The following is a 24391-nucleotide window of genomic DNA, read 5'->3' on the forward strand; positions in this document are numbered from 1 at the left end:
ATCGAAAAGATCGTTCAGCATGATGACGAGATTACAAATACGTGCATAATATAGTTTACATTTTTTATATATATAAACTTGATGTCAATATTGTTGCAGTGTATTCATAAGACGTAAGTAATATTATTTGCTAAATATTTTAAGCAAGAAACTTACTATAATAATAACAATAATAATAATAATAATAATAACTTTATTGAGTGCGTACAATTATAAAAATGACTGAGATCATGAGATTACAGAATATAATTCGCAACTACAAATGGCGAGGCGACAGCTAACAGCTGCTACAAGATCTAACCAGAAAACATAATCTAACGCTGAGATGAACAGAGAATAATAAATATTAAGTATTAAGGATTATTGAACCGCGACAAAATAAATTTAGAAGCAGCAGAATGAAAGCAGGAAAGCGACGACACAAAACAGACATCAGATAGAAGCGAATTAAAATATTTAGCAGATATGAAAGAAAAAGCAGCACGAAATTTTGAAGAACGATACAAGGGAGTGGAAAGTAGGTCATGGAAACGCGTAGCGGGCATGTTGTCCATATGCAATTCTGAGTTTAAATGGAGGAGGTTACGAAGATAAGAAAGAGTATTTGAACGAAGAACATTGAAAACGAGACAACATAAATGAAGGACAAAACGTTGATAAATGTTTAACCAGACAGACCGCACATATAATAAGGAGTAATATGATTTTACGTATACCATATGAGAAATGTAGACATTTTGAATACGTTAAATGCGCTTTAGAGTGTGCTGACTTGGGTATGTAAACGACGTCCGCATAGTCGAATAGTGATAAGACGAGAACTTGTGTAAAGTGAAGTTTCTGACTAGTAGAAAGAATGTGTCAAAGAGGGTATAGTTAACGGAGACGAGCGTATGCGGCCTTACATTTAATGGAGACATTATGTTCAAAAAACAATTGAGGATTTAAAGTGCACACCAAGAATTTTAATAGAGGAAAGAGAGTTGAGAATAACGGAATTAAGAACGAGGTTAAAAGATTGATATTATGGAGTTCTCTGATTCATCTAATTTCGTGCAGTGCAATCTATGGCTACGGCATCGAATAGTTAAGCCATTCGACCAATCAGTTTATTTATCAAATAAAATTTGTAATACAGCACAAATACGATAAAATTAAAAATGGAGCTATTAATCAACGACTGAATTAATATGTTTCGTCGGGATGAAAAAACTAATCTTCACTCCGTAATTTCGTGTAACAAAATATCAGTTTATTTCAATTCGTGATACACTTTACAGATACTGGTTCGCACACGATAGCGCATTTACTTTCCGAATATAGCGTTCGAATATTGGCTCGAGAGCGTCGTACGTTATGGCCACGTGTGGTGACGGAGCCTGTGAGTCCCGGCTCCTGGATCACTTATACACGGGCACTGCGCGTTCTCGACTGATTGGCTGCACGTAGAGTTCGTCGTACGATACAAAAACTGTGTTGTTAACCGCTCGAGTATCCCGACAGGAGTGACGCTCGTCTCAACGGTTCCCCCTTATATACCTTGAGAAGGATTTCGGGAAGATTCTGGTGGTCTCGCGACGCGTCACCGGCCTGCATCGCACGACTTGCCCATGCATGTCCGTTCTTGCGAGAACGTTCGATCGTCCGACGCCTCGTGTATAATATGCCTGAACATTTAAGTGATTAAACGAACTTACCTGTAAGTGAAGTTCTATCATAATTGTATGTAGCGCCTCTTCCGAAAGATATAACACGTAGTACTCTCCGCTCTATGCCGAGGTCGCCACAATTTTTATAGTTAGAAACCAAAAATTCTCCCCTCTTCCTAGGGGATTCCCGCCAGCGCTCGTGTCATTCTTTGAAAGTTCCGCCGTAGTCTAGTATGATATGTGGAATCCGAGATGCTATCGGATGTGGGTACAGGGTGGGACTTATCTTTCGGAAGAGGCGCTACATACAATTATGATAGAACTTCACTTACAGGTAAGTTCGTTTAATCACTTAATTGTATTTCGCGCCTCTTCCTCAAGATATAACACGTAGATGTTTAAAGGTGTGACTACGGCTATAATACTATAATTTTTATTTTTCTTTGAATGAATATAAAGGAAAAAACAACGCTTTAACGATCTAATTACTCTAATCGTTTTTGTAACTCAAATGTTGACAGTATAAAGTAATGACTCCGTTTTCCTTTATCTGTCTAATATCGCACGACCAAACATTCTTACGTCTTGAACTAAGGGTCTATCGTAAAATTTAGTAAACGTAGATGAGTTTTCGGTCCAACCTGCTGATTTCCTTATTACATCGATATTAATACCTTTGCGCTTCGCGGCAGAGGTAGAAGCGTGTCTTGTACTATGCGCTGAAAAAATATCTGTATCTATACCGCTTTCACGTAAAACATCTTTTACCCATCTACTAAGTGTTTGCGTCGATGCTTTTTTGAAAGGCTTTTTGAACGAAATAAATAGGACTGTTATGTTTTTTCTAAGATTTTCGGTCCTTTTGAGATAACATTGAAGAGTTTTTGCTGGACAAATGTTCGGATTTTTCTTAAAAAACGGTAAAATTAGTACAGGCTGACTTCTCCCGGGTTTAGAAGTTTTAATTCTCTCCGGAATTTTAATTTCTATTAAGCTAACTTTAACAATTATGTTTCTTATATCTATTAAAGATAAGGTCTGGATTCTATGACCTGTTACTAGTGCTAGCAATGTTATTAATTTTTTACTTAACAAATCTAGGGTTAAGTCCTCATTTCGTAAGTCTCCAAAATAATCAAGGACTATTCCTGGATCCCATGTGGATTCATATTTTGGTTCCGGGGGTCTTAACTTTGATATTCCTTTAAAGAATCTTTTAATAATTTCATTCTGTCCTACCTCCGGGTCTATAATCAGTGAAATGGCCGATCGCATGCTATTTAGAGAACCGTAAGACGCTCCCTTATCATATTCTTCGGTTAAGTATTTTACTACATCTACTATTTTTGCGTCATAAATGGGCAAATTTTTTTCCTTACAATATAACCACCATTTTTTTAATGCGTAATCATACTGTTTTAAGGAAGAGTCGCTTAAGGAAGCTATAGAAATCGTTATGGATTTCTCCGGAATGCCCTTTGCCATGAAAGCTCTCCTGATAATTTCCCGGCCACCAGGGTAAGAGATTTCCACAGAGGATGTGGCTTCCTGTCAGGTGAAAGTAAAGTTTTATTATTGAGTTTAATTATTAACGGTTCCGTTTTTAGCATTGAGGCGAACAAGGGGTACCATGGCTGTGTTGGCCAATCTGGCACTACAATTATCCCTCTTGCTCTTTCAGATTTTATCTTTTGTAAAACTTTAATAATTAACACAAATGGTGGAAATGCGTAAAAAAAAAAAAAAAAAAAATTTGTTCCAGCTTATAGTAAAAGCGTCGACTGCCATAGCATCCGGATCTCTTGTCCATGAGACATAATTTTTGCATTTTGCGTTAATTCATGTTGCAAACAAGTCTATATCGGGATAACCAAATGTATTAGTAATTTTCCGAAAAGCTGCATTTGATAACTCAAACTCCGTTTCGTTATTCAATCTTCTAGATTCTAAATCAGCTTCCACATTTTCTTTCGAAGAAATGTAGGATGCGAAGACAAATATTTCGCGTTCTTCACACCACTTCCATATAGCTTTTGCGAGATCACTAAGTTTTTTGAATCTAATACCGCCCATTCGATTTATATATGAAATCGCAGTGGTGTTATCAATTCTTAATAAGATACTGCAATTTTTAAGTTCTTTGGCAAAACATTTAAGTCCGAAGAAAGCTGATAAAAGTTCTAAATAGTTTATATGATGCAGCTTTTCGGCTTCATTCCAATGTCCATGTGTTTTAATATTCTCACATGAAATTCCCCAACCTGTCAGGGAAGCATCTGAAAAAATGACCAGATTAAATTTTTGAGTAGCAATATTTGAAACTCTATGTAAGACATTTGATTCCCACCACGAAAAATCTTCTTGTAATTCCTGATTTAATTGTATAACTGTATCATAATTGCCATCGGTCTTTAGCAGGGCTAAATATTCTTCCCTTTCAAAGTTTTTGATATGTGTCCAACTATATTTAATGGCTGGACAAGCTGATACTAATAACCCTATTAACTGTGCTAAATCTCTAATTTTACATTTTTTCATTATTTTGAATTCTCTAATTCGATCTCGAATCTTATATCTTTTTTCTGGTGGCAATTCTAATGTCATTTTTTGTGAATTTAATACAAAGCCAAGGAATTTACAGCTCTGAGAGGGAATCTTACAGCTTTTTTCCTCATTAATGATAAAACCTAACCTTTCTAACAGTTCCACAGATGTGTTTACGTTCTTTAAGCATTCTGCGTATGTGTTTCCTAATAGAAGTAAATCATCAGGATAAATTACCGATAAAATTCCCAAACTTCTTAGATAGCTTATCACCGGTTTCATGATTTTTGTGAACACATATGGAGCCGTATTAAGGCCAAACGGTAAGCAATTAAATTCATAAAGTTTGTCTTCAAATAAAAATCTCAAGTATTTTCTATAACCTTTGTCAATGGGGATCGTGTAATAAGCCTCTTTGAGATCTAATCTACACATATAACAGTTGTGACTTACTAATTTACTCGCTATCTTATAACCCTCCATTTTAAAGTGATCCGTGTCAATAAATTTATTTAATTTTTTCAAGTTAAGAATTAATCTACTTGAGCCATCCGGTTTTGGAATCAAAAAAATACTAGATAGGAATTGATTTTTTTGTGAATGGCTTTTACTTACTACTTCTTTTGAAATTAATTGCTCAATGTGTTCTCTAATTGTGTTTTTCTCTGTTAAGGACCACATGGGCTCTTTTGGATTTGTATTTTGAAATACTGAACGAGCAAAAGGAATTTTATATCCCTCTATCCACTCCAGAATTCTGGAATCGGTAGTTAAAGCTTTCCATTCTTCTAGGTAAAATTTTAATCTACCCGCCGGTCTACTTACGTCACTTAATTTTGTGATTTCTTCTGTTGTGCTGGAGTTTGTGATTTGGGACTGCTGCGATTTTCCTCGTTCTGACCTCCCCAATTTTTCTTGTTGGGATGGTTTCGATTGTAACTTTTGTTTCGATACCCGCCTGACGTCTTGGGTTTGAAGGGTTGACGTCGAGGCGGGGCCTTGAAGTTTTTTGTTTTCTTAGTGTTTTTAGGGTTCGCCTTCAGATCCTTACTCGATCGTTCAATTGATTTTGCCGCCTTTAAACGATCGCCCAACTTCTGGCCAAAGAGCCATTCATCCGCCGTTGATGATTGTAAGACTTCCTTCTGAGAGCTATTAATGACAGCAAGGATTAGGCTCCTGCGAGTCAGGGTCTCATCTCTCTGCAGATCTGCTAATAATCGAGTAGCCTCGCTGATCTTCTTAATTAATTCAATTTGAGTGGGGGGTAATTTTGGATTTTCTCTCTCTGTTTTATTACTGTTAATGATATCCACTATGGCACTTCCCATTAGGGCAAGACAAGCTGTAATTTTTTTTGCTTTTCTATTATGCGATCATCCCTTTTCGTGGTTGTTTCCATTACAGAAACTTTAATTTCGTCATTTAATTTGGGAGGATCTATCAATGTGCAATTTTTTGGTGGTGCGTGTTCCTTTATTAATTTTTCCTTTTCTTCTTTTGGAAGACCTTTTTTTTAAAATGTCCTCCAATCGAACGGCGATGCTTTTTGGAATTGAAGGAGCTAGCACTCTATCTTCCGCTACTCGTTTGCCGATAGCTTCTAGAATTTCTATGTCCAGGTCTTCGATGACGACCTCGTTTCCCTGTGTGGAAACGTCAGCTTCCTGGTTATTTGGAGGAGCTGAATTTTCTCCGGCCTTAGGTGTCAGTTGACCTTCATTAGAGATGTTTGATTGCGTTGTAGCAACACCGTTGGGATCATGGTTTTGCATTACAACCGCTGAATTAACTTTCGTTGGGTTAACCATGATCTCGTCATTTGTCAAAGGCGAGTGTTGATAATCCTCCGAAAATTCTAACAGAGAATTTGGAGGAGTACATGAGGGGCTTCTCGATAAACTCCTCAAGTCTGCTTTTTTAGTTGATTCTTGTTGACCCCGGTTCTCTGCCTTTGACTCATTGTTTCCTGAAAAAACTTTATTTCTTAATTTACGATTAAGGACAGGAAATCACATTCACGCCGGAATCAGTAAAACTGACTGGTTTTGCGGTATACACTGAAGGCCTCGTTTTGCCTTTTCGTCTTTGAGCTCAAGCTCGCCAACAGGTTAGAGCCTGTGGCTCGTCAATAGGTTAGAGCCTATGACGTGACGACCGTGTACCCTATGTATATATATATATATATATATATATATATACGCGTAAAATGTGTCTCAAGGATGTCATTTCATAAGCGATAGTTCGCTTGTCTGATGGGCTATTTACGCCAACAAGTTAGGTTATGTTGTACCTCTCATCTTGAGCTCAAGCTCACCACCAGGTTAGAGCCTGTGGTTCGTCGTAGGTTAGAGCCTATGACGCTACAGAGGTGTATCAAGCGATATGTGTTGATGAGAAAGAGGAAAAGATCCTCTTGATGTGATACTTACTTGTACCTTTCTGTATTATGTTTTTTAATTTCCTTAATTCCTTCGATAAACGCCTCATTTTTTTGTTTACTTTATTTTCCTTGGATTCATCGTCTGAACGTGAGCTCTTGTGCTTCCTTTTTCCCATTTTTTCCTTATTTTTTCCTTGAAAATGCACTGGCGATGTGACTATCTCGGCACAAAGATAAAGAATGACACGAGCGCTGGCGGGAATCCCCTAGGAAGAGGGGAGAATTTTTGGTTTCTAACTATAAAAATTGTGGCGACCTCGGCATAGAGCGGAGAGTACTACGTGTTATATCTTGAGGAAGAGGCGCGAAATACAATCTTATATTATTAGACGTGCGTGATCATCGACGCAACATAATATGTGATAAAATAGCAAGTCGAACGAGAAAATGTATTCTGGATGTGTATGGTAATAATATGCAGGACGTGCATGATCAGGACAAGGAACAGCGAAAATCATAACGCTTCCGCGCTTTTCACTAGCTCGTCTTTCATGAATGCTTTTTTTCTTTCTGATTTAGCTGCTTTATATTATCCATCATTACTTATCATACAGCCTAATACTGTAATAAATGTAGTAATATGCTGATATGTAGCACATCATTCTGTTCATGAAGTATGTACATGAACTTAAATATATCGCTATCAAGAGATAGTGTTGAAAGTGAAGAAATTAAACACACTGTACATCACTTTAACAGAACACCCGGCCAGGTGAACGATACGTATGACTACAAAAGCAAACAAAACAATTGTTATATTTACACCGGAGATTGGATCATAATATTCTTATGTATTTTGATTTTCTGGAACTAAATTTAATATCCAAATTGCTCCATCCCGAAAGAAAAACAATAATATTTTTGTGTATACTAACAAATACACACAAACACACACACATATATGTACCACAAGAATTTGATAATTTAATATACTTTTTTATCTAAGTTAAAGATAACTTATAAAATTAATAAAAATATGTTAATAGTGACACAGACAAAAAAGTAACTTAATTAAAAGTTATTATATTAAGATTAACTATTAAATGTTATTTAAAAAAAATTATTTATATTTAAGAAATAGTAACTGTTTTAATTACAATTCAAGTTAGAGTTAAATTATTCAAAACAATTACAATACAGAACATTAAATAAATTTTATATTTTATGTAAATTAAATTTATATAAAGTACCTAAAAAATTTTATTTTTACGTAGAAAGTATGAGATTTTTTATTTTTTTCACATTAATAAATTTTTAATTTTGAAAAAGTTAATGAAGTTAATAAAGTCTGTAAAGTTAAAGTTTATGTTTAAAAAATAACTAGTTAAAGTTAAAAATTTAATTATTTAAAATTAACTAAGTTAAAATTATTAACTTTTTAATTTTACTATATAATTTTTGACTTTTTAACGAGTTACTATCTAACTTTAATTATTACTAAAAGATAATGGAATTATCACTTAAATCAGATTATTTATTGTCTTTCAGTGATAATATACTGATTTCAATCTAAAAGGTACTTTTTCCCCATTTTTTATAGAATTTATAAAATATTATTTTTACAAGCAATAACTTTTGTCGTGAGCTATCAAATACATGTTATAGATAAATTAACTTAAATTAAAAATATAATAATGCATTTTCTTTAAATTGGAATTAGTGAAATTGTACTGATTTTAATGCTATATTTACATCTATCAGATACTACATAGTATCAGTCAATTGAATATGAACAGTCTTTCAGTCATAATACATAAATTCCGATTAATAAGAGTATTTTTGATTCAAAATCTGAAAAACAATAAATATTCATTAATAACCATAATTATAAATATAGCAAATCAATGATTAATACACTATTTTCGATTTAGAGAGCAAATTCCCAAATTTATATTTTATCACAATGTCGAGTAGAAAGTAAATTGGTATATAACTTATAATTATGATTAATCAGTATAATCGATCAGAAATCTACAATGAGCTATTTACTATCTACATATTAATCTATTTTCCACTTATAATATTGAGTATAAATAGTTCATTAATATGATTCTATTCTTAAATTGAAGCTAATTTTCAAAGCAAAGTTTTAACTTGAACTTAAACCATAGCAAAAACTAAATAAAGTCGCTTTCTTTACAATTAATTTAGTTACCATATAAAATATTTGCATCCCAGATTTAGACAAAAATCTAATTTTGATGTTTTCTTTTTCTTTTTGGCCATTTAGTTGTGCAAAACTATTATTCATCCAAGATACCCTAAATAATAATTGGACCCAAAGGAATAATTCTTTTTATTTCCAAAATTGTAAATATACACTAATTTCTTCTCATATTTGTCATTCAAACATATACTATATAATATTATAATAACTGAATAGAATATAAATTCATAAAAATGTCAAACATTAAAATAAAAATGAGATCGCTGTAGACTTAAAAAATGCGGCACTGATCAAAATAAGTTATAATCCGAAGGCGGCAAATCGCGTGAATATGCCGCGTGCGGAAGAACTCATCAACCCAAATTAAAAATGGTTTGTTAAATACAAAGAGCAAAACGCGACATGACTGTCACGCAGCAAAATGACCTTTTGGCCTCTTTATTTAATAAATAGTCTTTTCCGTTCAAATTTTTTCCATCAAATTATTTAACAATTACACACACAACTCCGAGTCGTTTGACGAATTATTTTCTGTAATGGATCTTTGTCATTACAAATGGTCGGCCTCCAATTTGTGCGATGTTCCAGAGCGTAATCAGTCACTATAGTTGAAATCATCAGTTTGAAACTATAATATTTATTTATGAGGCACAAACATGTTTACAAAGAATTAAAATAAATTGATTTGCACTTTAGCAGCGTTTTTTACGTGTTGGAACATTGTGTCGTAATGTCAAATACATAACTTTTATCCCTTATTGCTTACTCTTGCTTTAGTAGTGCTATGTTTGGCATTACAAATCTAAGATGCGAGTTAACAAAGTAATCTTAAATTGCAAGATTCTCAACGAATTCGAGCATCGATATTAATTCCGAGTTGTAAATTGCCAAACAAGTTTCAAGGTAAAAGAGCAAATGAATGCCTGCGATTTGCCAAACCAAACGCAGCTAGATTTATATTTATCATTAAATTAAGACGTCTTACAAATTCGTTGCCAAATTCTCCGAAAACGCAAAACAGCAGAAATTATTTAAAATTTAAATAATTACAATAATCGACAAAATTTTATCACTTTTAGATTATTTTTAAGGGAATAGGCCACCTTGAAATTTTCAATCAAAAATAGATATTTTTTGTTAAAAACATACCTTAGGATATTAAAAACATTGTAATGCTGGAATAGTAGTAAATAAAATTTTTTATTATATTTAATAATATTTTTACAAATTTAAACGCGTTTTTTAAAAATTGCATTTTTAAACTCGTCAAACAGCAGAATTCTAACAATTTTGAACCAATTTACCTCAAATTTGAATATTATTCTTAGAACTAAATTATCTAAAGAAGTAAATATGGATTTTATTATTTATTAAGCATTTCTTAAATTATTAAAAAATCGCATTATATGCGATTTTTTACAAAAAGAAAGCATTTCTTCTTAAAGTGCTTACCATTTTTTCAAAAATAAATATTTTTTATTATCCATGTGCACTTTTGTAGTAAATTTGAAGTAAACATGAAGATAATGAAGATTACTTTGTTTTGCCCTACAATCAACTGGTGACGACTTCTACTGCTTGCTGCGGAGCATGTTTCAAAGAAGAAGCGTTACACTCTGTGAGACGACAGCTGCCATTTTAAAGAAAATTGAAATTAAAAAATGTTTTTATACACTTTAAGACGTAAAATAAACCCTATTAATTTGATTTTGTATTTACTTTATTGTTTTTCTTTAAAAAATTCTTAAATATTACGTAATCTTTGATGCTTCAAGGTGACTCAACAACTTAAGAAAAAAACGGATATTTTTTATTAATTATCTGTTCTGTGATTATGTACATATGAGTGGCCACTTAGAACATTGTTGTTTCTTCGACACTGTCTACTTTTCACAATAGGATCCTAAAATAGTGGTGACACATCCATACTTTACAAACCAAAAATACTTCACTTCAAAAAATTTTTGAGAGCACACATAAAATTTTTATCAATAATCCTGGAACAATCTTTATATGCAATTGTAAATTTTTTTTTAACATTTCTAAAATAATTATTAAACATACATGATATGTTAAATTAACATATATAACGTGTTAAAATAATAGTATAATAATGTTAAAATAACATATATTATTGTAACACGTTATATATGTTACCTTAACATTATTATAATGTTAAAGTGACATGTTACATGTGTTACTTTGACATAATTTTTTCATTAAATTGTTACATAAAAATTATGTTAAATTATATAATTTACATTTGTTTTTATAATAAATTTTATAATTAAAATTGTTTTAAAATATAACATAATATTTATGTTATATTTTAACATATGCTTAATATGTTAAATTAACACAAACATTTCTGTGGATAATTTGGGACATATAAAATGTATTAAATTTAATACAAAATTTTTTACTGTGTAGAATAACGTGGTGATATTCATTTTGCGAAAATGCAGGAAAACGCGCAAAAAATTAAGTTCAAGTACAATAATCGCTAAAATTGCTTTATACCGTTTGTTGCGGATAATTACATGATATTTTTGTTTTATAATGCAAGAAAAAAAAGGTCAAATTCAGGTATATTTTTAATAGTTTTTTATTGTAGAATCACATAAAGACTATTTTGTTCTAATAAAATGTACCCTTGAAGTCTTTTTTTAAAACTTTTTTAAATGAAATGCTATATTACAGGCCTGTCCAAACTTAGCTCGCGAGCCGAAAGCGCTTCCACTTCTCCGTCTTTTCGAAAGGGTGAGACGGAGAGTAAACAAAAAAGGACAGATGTTTTAGCGACAATAGAACAGACGCTTTAATATCAGATTTAATATCAAATTTAATATCAGAAGACAAAAATCGAACACTATCATCCATAAAAAAATATTAATGAAACTAGATTCTTCACAATAATCACACTTTATGTCTCTGTTTTAAGTCTTTTTTCCTCGCATTTTCAGATAAAAATATCTTATCGATATTGATATTAATAGAATTATCCGCAACAAACGGTATAACGCAATTTTAGCAATTATCGTACTTAAACTTAGTTTTTCACGTGTTTCCCCACATTTCGGGCAAAATAAATATCATCGCGTTATTTTATGACCAAAAAACTATAAGAAAACATATCGATTTCACTTGCCAGCTGGGGGCAAAAATCGATTAATTTTTTCCCATCTCCTTTGCACTGAGTGTACACTAGTTCGAATTTTCTAATATCCAACTTTCAAAAAATTGAATACAAATTGTTGTATAACCGATGATTATGCCAATAAACTGAAAAATAAGTTTAATTAAATTAATTAATTTGCATATTAGCTATTGTTTAAATTACAATTCAAAAGTAACTAATTTTATGTAAATTGCAGTAAAATGAATGATGTACTCACACCACAAAACACTCCATTATTTATTTCGAAGAAATCACAGGCCGTAAATACTATTCGACGATGTTGTAGTTGAATCAAAAAATCATTCATCTCATTTCTAATACGCTCACAATTCAAGTTTTTGCGTAGATTTTCTGCATGACGACTTTGCAAATTTTCTGTGTCAATGTTGTTCCAATAGTGAATGCTGTTCCAAACAGAATTTTGCCATCTGTTCGAACCTTGCACTAATGTTCGCATTTCTAGATTTGATTGACTCCTCCTTCCTTTTAATTCAAGATTCACATGTTCGAAATTCAATACAATTTCGTATATAATTGTCTCAGTCTTGTCGAATTCTCGACGCGCAAGCGTACAATTCCAGCACATCAAACCAAATTGCGTGGTGTACAGAATCAAAATTGTAATATGTACCCACATAAAGATGTAATTTTTTGTCTTAACATCCACGTAGATTCGGGATAGAAATACTAGGACCGTAATGAGACAGTTCACCGAACAAAGGAGAAGATTAAAACTATAAATGTCATTTACCATGATGAGAAGATCACAAATATCTACATAACAAAATTTATAATTTGATTACGTTTTGATATCACTATTATTACAATCTTTTCATAAGTAGTATCAAACTATATCTTGAACCATGTATTTATACTTGAGTTACAATTACAAAAAAAAAACCACTTATAGTAGCTTACCATTATGCATTTTTCGGATGCGTCTAATCTTAAGCGCGTCGGAGAACTCATTCAATTGGCCAATCAATTTATTTATCGCTTGTAATCTATGATACAGTACATAAACAACAACGTCAAAGACGAAGCTGTTGATGAGGGATTGGCCTAACTTGAAGTAAGTAATTATAAAGTAAATCCGGATCAGATTTGGATATGTAATATAATAATACAAGATGTCCACAATTATCCACAATGGACAACAAGCAAACGTCACTAGAATCGCTAGTGCTTCCGCGATTTTTACTGGCCCGCCATGTATAAGTATTTCCCTTCTAATCCTCTGATCGAACTCTTTTATTTTATCCATTAGCTCCGGCCACTTGTCATATTGCCCAATCATTTGATAAATGCAATAATACGTAAATACATTATTTATCACTAATTGAATAAAGAATAAAATAGTGTATATGTTTTGGAAAAGATTATACATGTTAAAGAACAATATGATGTTGTATATCATGACAATAAAACACAGGACCAAATGAATTATATATGGAATTATCGTGATAGTCTTGGGATATTTGCGCGGATGTGCAACACCGGCACCCAGAAGCCACGAGGTATATGTTATTGGACGTAAGATGTGCTCTATCGAAGGCAAGTTGTCTTGCGTTTGGATACGAATATCCTCCATTTTCGGCTCTTATTGTTAATCGGCAGTTTCACAAGTAAGTATAGCTATTAATTATATTGGCGGTCGCGACACAGAATATTTTGATGGAAAATAGTAAAGCTTTCTGGAACACACAAAATGCTCTAACAATTAAGCGCTCTAACAAGAGTCGTAAGTCCTCCTTGATGTATCACACAATAGAAAGCAACGTATTACTACGGCAATTTTATAACATTAGATTGCATACGCAAGCATAACGCAATTTTAATAAATTAAATGCATTTAAAGAATTATTAATTAAGCTTAGTATCTACAAATAAACTTGTACAAAAAGAAAGACAGTTAATATCTAATAATTCGAAACAATTAGGAAAATTAAAAAAATAAATTAATTTTTAATCTTAAGTAAATATGTGTGCTGTAATAAACGGAAGTAATACATTAATTGAAAAATAAATTTACGTCATTTAATTTTTTCAAATATATTACTTACATCACAGTTCGAGAAAAGTTTTGTATAAACTATAATAAAATTATAGATAAATTATGTACTCACATCACTAAAAAGAACATTGCTTATTTCGAAGAAGTTAGAAACTGTAATTCCTACTCGATGCTGTTAAAATTGAATTGAAGAATTTTTAACCTCATTTCTGACGCAGCCTGGGTCCAGGCTTTCGCAATTCAGTGCAAATGCACAATGATTATTATTGTTTTCTCGAAATGTTGCTGTATAAGCGTACAAATTCAGCATATCAGAAGACTGAATTATGTAACATAAAGAATACAAAGAATACTATGTATTGATGTAAACATAAAATTTTTTTACAATACTGTAAATTTTTAATAGGATTTCTACACCTACAATGAAACAATTTATTGAACAAAGGAGAAGATGAAAGATCGAAAGATCGAAAAAAATCCAAAAGATAAATATTGTTTATTCAGTGATCGGACAACGAGATTACAAATACCTGTGTAACATAGTTTACAATTTTAATATATGCATATTATCTTGATATATACCATTGCAATACCATTGCAATGTATTTATAGATGTAAATAATATTATTTACATCTATAAACCTACGATTACGGAGTTCTTTGATTCATCTAATTTTGTGCAGTGCGATTTATGGTGCAACGAATAGTTTGTCCATTTGACCGATCTGTTTATTTATCAAATAAACTTTATAGTACAGCATATACACAATAACATCAAAAATGTAGTTATTGATCAACGACTGAGTTCTTCTTATGCCCAATGGATTTCTGTCCCAATTGGAACACAGTATCACGCTTTAATAACAACTGAGTTAACATGCAATAAAGTACCAAGTCGGGAGCGAAAATGTACTCTCGATGTGTATAGTAATAATACAATGACGTACATGATCAGGACGAGAAACAACAAAAATCGTTTTCTAATTAAAGTTTTTTATTTGATCCATCATTTTCAACTACATGTTCTACTGCCTAATAGTGTAATAAATGTAGTAATATTCTGATACATAGCATATCATTCTGTTCATGTAATATGTACCTACGTGAAACCTAACATATCGTTATCAAGAGCACGAAGACAGTGTCAAAGGCAAACTAATCAAACACATTGTAAATCATTTTAACAGAACACATGCCCAGGAGAACCATACGTATCAAGCAAACAAGAAAAATTGTTATATTTGCGCCGGAGATTAGATTATAATATTCTTATGTATTTTTTTTGACGCTTTACAACCAAATTTAATATCCAAATTGTTCCATTGCAAAAAATTTTTTTTATGCAAACTCTCAGTTATACATAAACACACACACACACACACACACACACACACACACATATGCCCTAATAAAAATTGAATATTCTCGTATATTTTTTAATCTAGATTAAATTAAAGTTAATAGCTTAAAATTATAAAATTCAGATATGTTAACAGTTACATAAAAATAGATAACTTAATTAAAATTTACGTTAAAATTAAGTAAAATTAAAAAATACTTACTATTTATTAATTATTTGTATTATTTATATTTATATTTATATTTGTATTTATATTTAAATATTATATTTGAATTATTTATATTTAAAAAATTGCAATCCTTTTAATTACGATTATTCAAGCTAGAGATAAATTATTCAAAACAATTACAATATAAAACATTAAATAAATTTAATATTTTACATAAATTAAATTTATATAAATAACAAAAAAATAGTTTTTAGGAAGTATATTTTCTTTTATAATTTTTTTACATATATAAAATTTTTTAACTAGACATAACATTTTAAACTAAAAAAATTAATAAAGTTAATAAAGTTAATAAAGTTAAAATACATGTTTCAAAAATGAATAAAGTCAAAAAATCAATAATTTAAAATTAACTAACAAGGGAACCTCACGAACCCGAAAATTCTGATTTTAATGAAACTTGGCATAAATGTAGAGGGGGTAAATACATGAATTTAGAAATTTTTAGTTAGTGCTTATAAACAGTTTGTAGGGGTGAAACCACCCTTCAAAGTTGAGACATTTTTGTGTTTTTTCGATATATCTCGCAAACTAAACAAAATATAAAAAAATGTTTTATTCAAAAGTTTTACAGTATAAATACCTCTATTTAACTATGCTATTTATTTTTTCAGAAAAAAAATTTTTTTGAGTGTATAGATTAATAGTTTGAAAAAGGAGAGAACAAGAGATTACGTTTGGCAAGTAATTAGAAGAAGACACAGCGAGTGAGAAAGAGAGTTTTAGAGAGAAGAAATAAGAAATTAGAATAAATAAAAAACATTTGAAAATAAAATTATTCGTATATAAACTGAATATAAATACAGAAGAAGAATAAGTGCAACATTCAATATAAAAAGGCTAAATGGCGCGCACCAAGCGCGCGCAATGTTCTAGTAGATTAATAAAAATGTCAAACATTAAAATAAAGATAAGATTGCTATAAACTTGAAGAAGGCTGCACGGATCAAAATAAGTCATAATCTAGAGACGGCAAATTGCGTGAATACGCTGCGTGAAAAAGAACTCATCAACCCAACTTATCATTAAAAATGATTTGCTATGTACAAAAAGCAACATGCGACCTGACTGTCATGCAGAAAAATAACCTCCTTATCTAATAAATGATCTTTTTCGTTCAAGGCACAAACATTTACGAAAAATTAGAACAAATTGATTCATACTTTAGCAGCGTTTTTTACTTGTTGAAACTTGTTGTGCCGTAATGTCAAATACATAACTTTTCATCTCTTATTGCTTACTCTTGTTTTAGTAGTGCTGTAAGCTTTAATAGTAGTTTATAATTATAAATCTAACATGCGAATTAGCAAATATATCTTAATTGCGTGATCCTCAACGAATTCGAGCATCGAGATTAATTCAGATGTAAATTGTCAAGTTCTAAATTAAGAGAGCGAAGGAATACAATTGGCCAAATCAAACGCAATCAAAATTATATTTATTAAATTAGAACGTCTTACAAATTTTGTGTCCAAATTCTCCAAAAATACAAAAAAGCGAAAATTTATTTAAAATTTAAATAATTACACTAATCCACAAAACTTTATCATTTTTACATTGTTTTTAAAGGTTCAGACCACTTTAAAATTTTCAAAAAAAAATCAATTTTTTGCTAAAAATATACCTTAGGATAGCAAAAACAATATGATAGCGAATTAGTGTAAATCAAAAATTTCTTATTATATTTAAGAACATTTGTACAAATTTAAACGCGGTTTTTTTTTTAATTGCATTTTTAAACCTGGCAAGTAGAAGAACTCTAACAATTTTAAACCAATTTACTTTAAATTTGAACAATATCCTTAGAAGTAAATTATTTAAAAAGCTAAATATAGATTTTATTATTAAGTACTTTTTAGGATTATTGAGTATTTTATACGTAATTTTTACATAAAAGACATTTCTTTTTTAAATGCTTACCATTTTTTTTTAAATTAATATCTTTAAAGAACCATGTGTACTTTCGTAGTAAATTTCATAAAGATAATGAAGATTACTTTGTTTTGCCCTACGATCAACTGGTGACGACTTCTACTGCTTGCTGCGGAGCATGTTTCAAAGAAGGAGCGTTACACTCTGTGACACGACAGCTGCCATTTTAAAGAAAATTGAAATTAAAAAATGTTTTTATACACTTCAAGACGTAAAATAAACCCTATTAATTTGATTGTGTATTTACTTTATTGTTTTTCTTTAAAAAATTCTTAAATATCACATAATCTTTGATGCTTCAAGGCCTAACCACTTAAGGGGAGAAACTCGTGTAGATCAAAACTTTTTAGCAATTTTTTTTGCTTAAATTTATAGGAAATCTTTCGTAGAATATTAAAAAAAAATAGCAGAAACCGATTTGAGACTTCCTTTTATGTTAATTATTTCCGTCAGAAAGTGAAACGGTCGCTCTGAGCGTGTAAGTATACAGCATGCGACGGGCGCTTAACCGTCGATCTTTTTTACTTTTTTATAACAATGGAAGGAGGAAAAAGACAGAAGAAAATGCAAATTTCTTTATGTTTATTTGTTTATGTTTGTTTGTTTGAGTTTAACGGTGTCGTGTTAAACGCGGTCGTGTTAACTTTAAACACGTTTTTCTTGAAAAGCTAAATTTTTCGCGCCGGGACGGATTGCTCGAAAATTACTCAACCGATTTTGATGAAACTTTCAGAGAATATTCTTCAACTTATTGACCATTGCATAAACCTCTCTAATTTTTAATTTCTAATGTTGTACAAAACTCATGAGCAATTATTTACTTTAAAAAAGTCAATTTTTTTTTAAACATTGTCATTTTTGCAATTTTGTAAATTTTAATAATATTGGAGGTTTATGCAATCACATAAATTAAAGGAATTATTTTGGATTTTTTGTTTCAGACCATTTTTATTGCCTCTATTTGTCCCGGCGCATTTTCGAGGTGCCATTTTTAAGCCGCCATTGTTGGCTTATTTGTCGATATTTACTAACAAAAAAATTATATCTCATAGTTAATAATGTCAACAAAAAACACAAAAGTTCAAATAATTCCATCCATTAGTTTTTCTCTCAAAAATTTATAAAAACAGGTCATTTACACAAGTTTCCTCTTAAGGAAATAAGTATTTTTTATTAATTATCTGTTCTGATTGTGTACATAACTGGCCACTTAGAATACCGTCGTTTCTCCGACACTGTCCACTTTCCCAGTAGGATCTAAATTGATGGTGACACGTATCCGTACTTTGTATCACAAAAATTAATTTTATTTTTTTTTTTATTAATCTTTTCATTTATCTTAAAGTAAAACTTTTTATAGTAAATTTTCTTTTTAAACAAAAATTTAAAAATTTCTGTATACTGTTTTATATTATTTAAAACTGTGCATATTTATGATTAATAAAAGAGTAAAATTAGGTCAAATTTAACCGTCTAAACATAAAATCGGGGGAACCTTATTAATTTGTAATACTATACATTTATAACTATGATTATTCAAAATGTGTACTACCAGGCAAAACCGGGAAAATCTGGAGTTTTCAGGATATTTCATGATATTTTATGGAAATAAAAAAAATTTTTGAAATTTTACTTTCACTCTAACTAATTTTATTTAAATTCTATGTTATTCTGTCAAACAAAATTATTTTTTCCTAACTTTTAATAACATAAAATATTAACAATTAATTAATAAATATAATCTATCTCTACTTAAATTGTGTAATAAGGATTATATACATATTACAGATTGGCCTTACGTATTAAGAGAGTACTCATATTCTGTACTTTAATAATCGATTATTTAAATTTATTTAGAAAGCTAGATTCAAAGTATGTATTATCATCTGCTTTATTTATTTAGAAAGAACAATAAAAGTAGACACATATTTATTTGATAAGCAAGTTTACCAAGAAGTTGGAACAATCGACCGCATTATTTCGAATAAAATTATATCCTATTTAATTCATATAATTTTTTAAATATATTATTTCGGATAAAATTATATGCTATTTAATTTATAAATTTTTTAAAATATATTCTAAAATGTATTGTTTATAATAACTTGAGTGACTTTTTCTATATAATTGAAGAACATAAAAGATATAATAACATAATTTTCAAAGCTGCATTAAAAATTTTTTAATCTAAAATTTTGAATAAAATTTTTAGAAAAATTTTTATTCTTAGGTAATTCTTTTGCAAAATTTATGAGTACATAATATGTTTTTAACTTATGTTACTATAGATTATTTCTGATTAATTTTGAACTTTAATTTGTATTATTTCTTAGTAATTAAGAAAGAAATACTCATTAATTAGTGTATTGTGTATGTGTGTTATTATAAAGTGTGTGTTTTATTATATTCTAAATGTAAATATATGATTATCATTAGAGCCTTAGAACATTTTCGTGAGTGTGCAATCTCTGTCCAGTAAGTATATAACATTGATTGTAACATATTCTCTAGCAATGACGAATTGTTTTTTATTGACTCCTTTCTAATCGACCTCATTTTGCAAACGAATATGAACGCTATTATATAAATTTCCCACAAAAATAAATATTTAAAAAATGATAGTAAAGTTTTCTAAAAGTGAGACATTTCGACAGGCCCGCGTCATGAATTCTTCTTTATATTATGTGTAAAAATAAAAGGACATACTACATTTGCGATTTTGATTAAATTGCAAACATTACAACACATTAGCTATAGATCGCTATATCTCCCTTGTAACAAAGAGTTACAATGCGTTATTATTTAGGTAACCATCTTTCAAAAAATGGAATACAAACTATCATATAACCGATGATTATGCCAATAAACTGAAAAATAAGTTTAATTCAATTAATTGATTTGCATAATAGCTATTATTTAAATTGCAATTCAAAAGTAGTTAATTTTATGTAAATTGATGTAAAATAAATAAACAATATACTCACACCACCAAACGCTACAAAGTTTATTTCAAAGAAATCACAGGCTGTAAATACTATTCGACGATGTTGTAATTGAATCAAAAAATCATTTATCTCATTTCTATTACGCTTACAATTCAAGTTTTCGCGTAGATTTTCTGCATGTTGCAAATTTTCTGCGACAATGTTGTTCCAATAGTGACTGCTGTTCCAAACAGTATTTTGCAAGCTGTGTGGACTTTCTATTAATGTTCGCATTTCTAGATTCGATTGACTCCTCTTCCCTTTTAATTCAAGATTCATATGTTTGAAATTCAGCATAATGTCGTATATAATTATTTCAGTCTTGTCATATTCTTGACACGCAAACGCACAATTCCAGCACATTAAACCAAATTGCATAGTGTACAGGATCAAAAAAGTAATATGTATCCACATAAAGTGGTACTGTTTTACCCAAATTCCCACGTAGATTCCGGATAGGGCTGCTAGAATCGTAGTGAAACAGTTCACCGAACATAGAAGAAGATTAACACTATAAATGTCATTTACCATGATGAAAAGATCACAAATACCTGCATAACAAAATTTACAATTTAACTACGTTTTGATATCACTATTATTACAATCTTTTCGTAAATAGTATCAAATTATATCTTGAACCATACATTTATATTCGAGTTACAGTTATTAAAAAATATATATTTATAGTAACTTACGATTATGCATTTTTCGGATGCGTCTAATCTTAAGCGCGTCAGAGAACTCATTCAATTGGCCAATCAATTTATTTATCGCTTGTAATCTATAATACAGTGCATAAACAACAACGTCAAAAACGAAGCTGTTGATGAAGGATTGGCCTAACTTGTAATAAGCAAGTATAAAATAAACTTGGACCAGATTTGGATATGTAAAATGATAATACAAAATGTCCACAATTATGCACAAAGGAAAACAAGAAAACGTCGCTAGAATCGCTAGCGCTTCCGCGATTTTTACTGGCCCGTCATTTATAGGTATTTCCCTTCTAATCTTCTGATCTAACTCTTTTATTTTATCCATTAGCTCCGGCCACTTATCATATTGCCCAATCACTTGATAATTGCAATAATACGTAAATACATAACTCATCATCAATTGAACAAAGGATAAAACAGTGTATATGTTTTTGAAAAGGTTATACATGTTAAAGAACAATATGTAGTTGACCATCATGACTGTAAAACACAGGCCCAAATAAATAATACATGGTATTATCGTGACAATCTTGGGATATTTGCGCGGATGTGCAACACCGGCACCCAGAAGCCAGGAGGTATATGTTAGTGGACGTAAGATGTGCTCTATCGAAGGCAAGTTGTCTTGTGTTTGGATGTGGATATCCTCCATTTTCGGCTCTTGTTGTTAATCGGCGGTTTCACAAGTAAGTATAGGTATTAATTATATTGACGTTTGCGATACAGAATATTTTGAAGAAAAATAGTAAAGCTTTCTAAAAACGCACAAAATACTCCAACAAGTGAGTTGTAAATGCTCCTTGGTGTATCACACAGAATAGAAAGCAACGTATTACTTCGGCAATTTTATAACATTAGATTGCATGCCAGCAATGCCATTTTAATAAACTGAATGCATTTAAAAAATTATTAATTAAGCTTAGTATCTACAAATAAACTTGTACAAAAAGAAAGACAGTTAATATCTAATAATTCGAAACAATTAGGAAAATTAAAAAAATAAATTAATTTTTAATCTTAAGTAAATATGTGTGCTGTAATAAATGGAAGTAATACATTAATTAAAAAATAAATTTACGTTATTTAATTTTTTTAAATGTATTACTTGCATCACAATTAGAGAAAAGTTCTCTATAAACTATAATAAAAAATTTGATATTGAATTCTTGAATGTATTCTTTTCAGTAATATGAGGACTCATATCACTGAAAAAAGTATTGTTTATTTCAAAGAAGTTGGGGGCTGTAAATACTATTTAATGCTGTTGTAATTTATTTGAAAGATTTTTGATCTTATTTCTAACATATAACGTCGGTCCAGGTTTTTGCAATTCAGTGCAAATACGTAGTGATTATTATTGTTTTCTCGGATTCTTGCTGTGTAACCGTACAAATCCAGCACATCAAAAGACTGATTTGTGTAACATAAAGAATACAAAAAATACTATGTACTAATGTAAACATAAAATTAATTAACGATACAAAATTCTGAACAAAGTTTCTACACCCACAATGAAACAATTTATTGAACAAAGGAGAAGATAAAAGATCAATCAAAAGATTGAAAAGATTAAAAAGATGAATATTATTCAGCACAAGATCACAAATACCTGTATAATATAGTTTACAATTTTAATATATATATATATATATATATATATATATATTATCTTGATATCAATATCATTCCAATGTATTCATAGATATAGATAGATATAATATTATTTGTTAAGCATTTTAAACAAAAAACTTACGGTTATGGAGTTCTCTGATTCATTTAATTTCGTGCAGTGCGATTTATGGCGCACCGAATAAAATTTGTAGTACAGCACATACATGATAATATAAAAAATGAAGTTGTCAACGTCTGAGGTAATATGCAGTAAAGTACCAAGTCGGACGCAAAAGTATACTCTCGACGTGTATAGTAATAATACAGGACATGCATGATCACAGCGAAGGACAGCGAAAATCACAATGCTACCGCGTTTTTTATGAACATATCTTTCTTTTTGATTAAACTCCTTTATTTTATTTATCATTTTCGACTAAAGAATGGGAGTTAAGATAACGACTTTAATGTTTGTCGATTTTTCCTAATTTCTGTGAGGGTGTAAAAATAATAATCTATTTTTTTAGATTTACTAAAGCCTCTTATATCTACCATAAAAATTAAAAGCTGTTAAATAAATTAGAATTTTAAGAAATTTTGATTTTCTAAGAATGTGTCAATTTCGTCATCTTGCCCACCTATGTGGGTAAGATGACTTTCAGTAGCGAAAAGAGTCAAGCTAATTGACATTGTAACCTATCTATTATTTATCTGTATAAACATCAATTTTTTTATTTATTTAATAATATATTATATTAATAGTACAATTACTTTATTTTTTTTTAATAACAAAATTAATAAATTGCATATGATAAAATTTGATTACAGATTACCAGTATAACCATTATCACAATTTATAAACCATAACATTAATGCAGTAACGTTTATTGCAGAACATAATCTACAAGTACAAATGTATCATCTGGCGTCATCTGTCATCTTACCCGCAATCATAGTATTCAATTATTTATTTAAAAAATAGGTTACACTACAAGAAATAAAAAATATAAATGCATTAATATGTGCGTTTTTAACTATACTATATGATTTTATTTAAAAACCAAAAGTATTTGTTATAATTACGTCATTCCCTATAAACAAGTGCCAAAAGTTATGCTTGGGTGTATCTAAAACACATTTTTTATTACATTACCCACTTTTGTGGACCGATTGAAACCAATCTACAACAGATAATTTACTATTATTTAAAGCCTTTAATAAGCTTAACATCGGATCAATGTCTGTTATTAATTTATAAAAATTAGCGATTTGTCATCTTACCCTCCTTTCCCCTACTTGCCGTATTGCCTGATACTGTAATAAATGTAGTAATATGCTGACACGTAGTTTATTATTCTGTTCATGCAATATGTACTTACGTGAACTTGAACATATCACTATCAAGAGCACGAAGACAGTGTCGAAGGCGAAGGAATCAAACACACTGTACACCATTTTAACAGAACACATGACCAGGTAAACAATACGTAGTAATTACACAAGCAAACAAAAAAAAATTTTTATATTTGTGCCGGAGTTTAGACCATAGTTGTTATGTATTTTT

The 24391-nt window shown here is 30.2% G+C and overlaps 6 protein-coding genes across 12 annotated transcripts in view; all 6 read right to left on the minus strand.

Moving 5' to 3' along the window:
* The window catches only part of LOC105836380 (octopamine receptor beta-3R), a 178438-nt gene that overhangs the window by 71466 nt on the left and 82581 nt on the right, over positions 1–24391 (minus strand). The window lies entirely within an intron of this gene.
* The window catches only part of LOC105840436, a 56601-nt gene that overhangs the window by 29782 nt on the left and 2428 nt on the right, over positions 1–24391 (minus strand). The gene's annotated exons all lie outside the window — the stretch shown is intronic.
* Positions 2069–5560, minus strand: LOC118645265. Of its 2 annotated transcripts, none has more exons than XM_036286011.1 (2): positions 5019–5560; positions 2069–3197 (listed from the first exon to the last, which is right to left on the minus strand). In XM_036286011.1, the coding sequence occupies exon 1, from the start codon at positions 5522–5524 to the stop codon at positions 5024–5026; it is 501 nt and encodes a 166-aa protein (XP_036141904.1). In that variant the 5' UTR covers positions 5525–5560; the 3' UTR covers positions 2069–3197; positions 5019–5023. The 2 variants fall into 2 exon arrangements, with proteins under 2 accessions (XP_036141904.1, XP_036141903.1); XM_036286010.1 differs by having other exon boundaries at positions 2092–3925.
* LOC118645264 lies at positions 5217–7386 on the minus strand. Its single transcript, XM_036286009.1, has 2 exons — positions 6626–7386; positions 5217–6162 (listed from the first exon to the last, which is right to left on the minus strand). Exons 1-2 carry the CDS (start codon positions 6750–6752, stop codon positions 5615–5617), a joined length of 675 nt encoding a protein of 224 aa, XP_036141902.1. The 5' UTR covers positions 6753–7386; the 3' UTR covers positions 5217–5614.
* On the minus strand, positions 11356–15376 carry LOC118645263. Its single transcript, XM_036285994.1, has 3 exons — positions 12900–15376; positions 12199–12755; positions 11356–12085 (listed from the first exon to the last, which is right to left on the minus strand). The coding sequence occupies exons 1-3, from the start codon at positions 13570–13572 to the stop codon at positions 12008–12010; spliced, it is 1308 nt and encodes a 435-aa protein (XP_036141887.1). The 5' UTR covers positions 13573–15376; the 3' UTR covers positions 11356–12007.
* Positions 19670–22705, minus strand: LOC105831477. 3 transcript variants are annotated; one of them, XM_012671622.3, is made up of 3 exons: positions 21196–22696; positions 20501–21051; positions 19670–20383 (listed from the first exon to the last, which is right to left on the minus strand). In XM_012671622.3, the coding sequence occupies exons 1-3, from the start codon at positions 21866–21868 to the stop codon at positions 20315–20317; spliced, it is 1293 nt and encodes a 430-aa protein (XP_012527076.3). In that variant the 5' UTR covers positions 21869–22696; the 3' UTR covers positions 19670–20314. The 3 variants fall into 3 exon arrangements, with proteins under 3 accessions (XP_012527076.3, XP_028044928.2, XP_036141888.1); XM_036285995.1 differs by lacking the exon at positions 19670–20383 and having other exon boundaries at positions 20494–20760; positions 20933–21051; positions 21196–22705; XM_028189127.2 differs by having other exon boundaries at positions 19670–21051; positions 21196–22694.

The sequence above is a fragment of the Monomorium pharaonis genome, chromosome 4, assembly GCF_013373865.1.
Source record: "Monomorium pharaonis isolate MP-MQ-018 chromosome 4, ASM1337386v2, whole genome shotgun sequence".
NCBI classification, from domain to species: domain Eukaryota; kingdom Metazoa; phylum Arthropoda; class Insecta; order Hymenoptera; family Formicidae; genus Monomorium; species Monomorium pharaonis.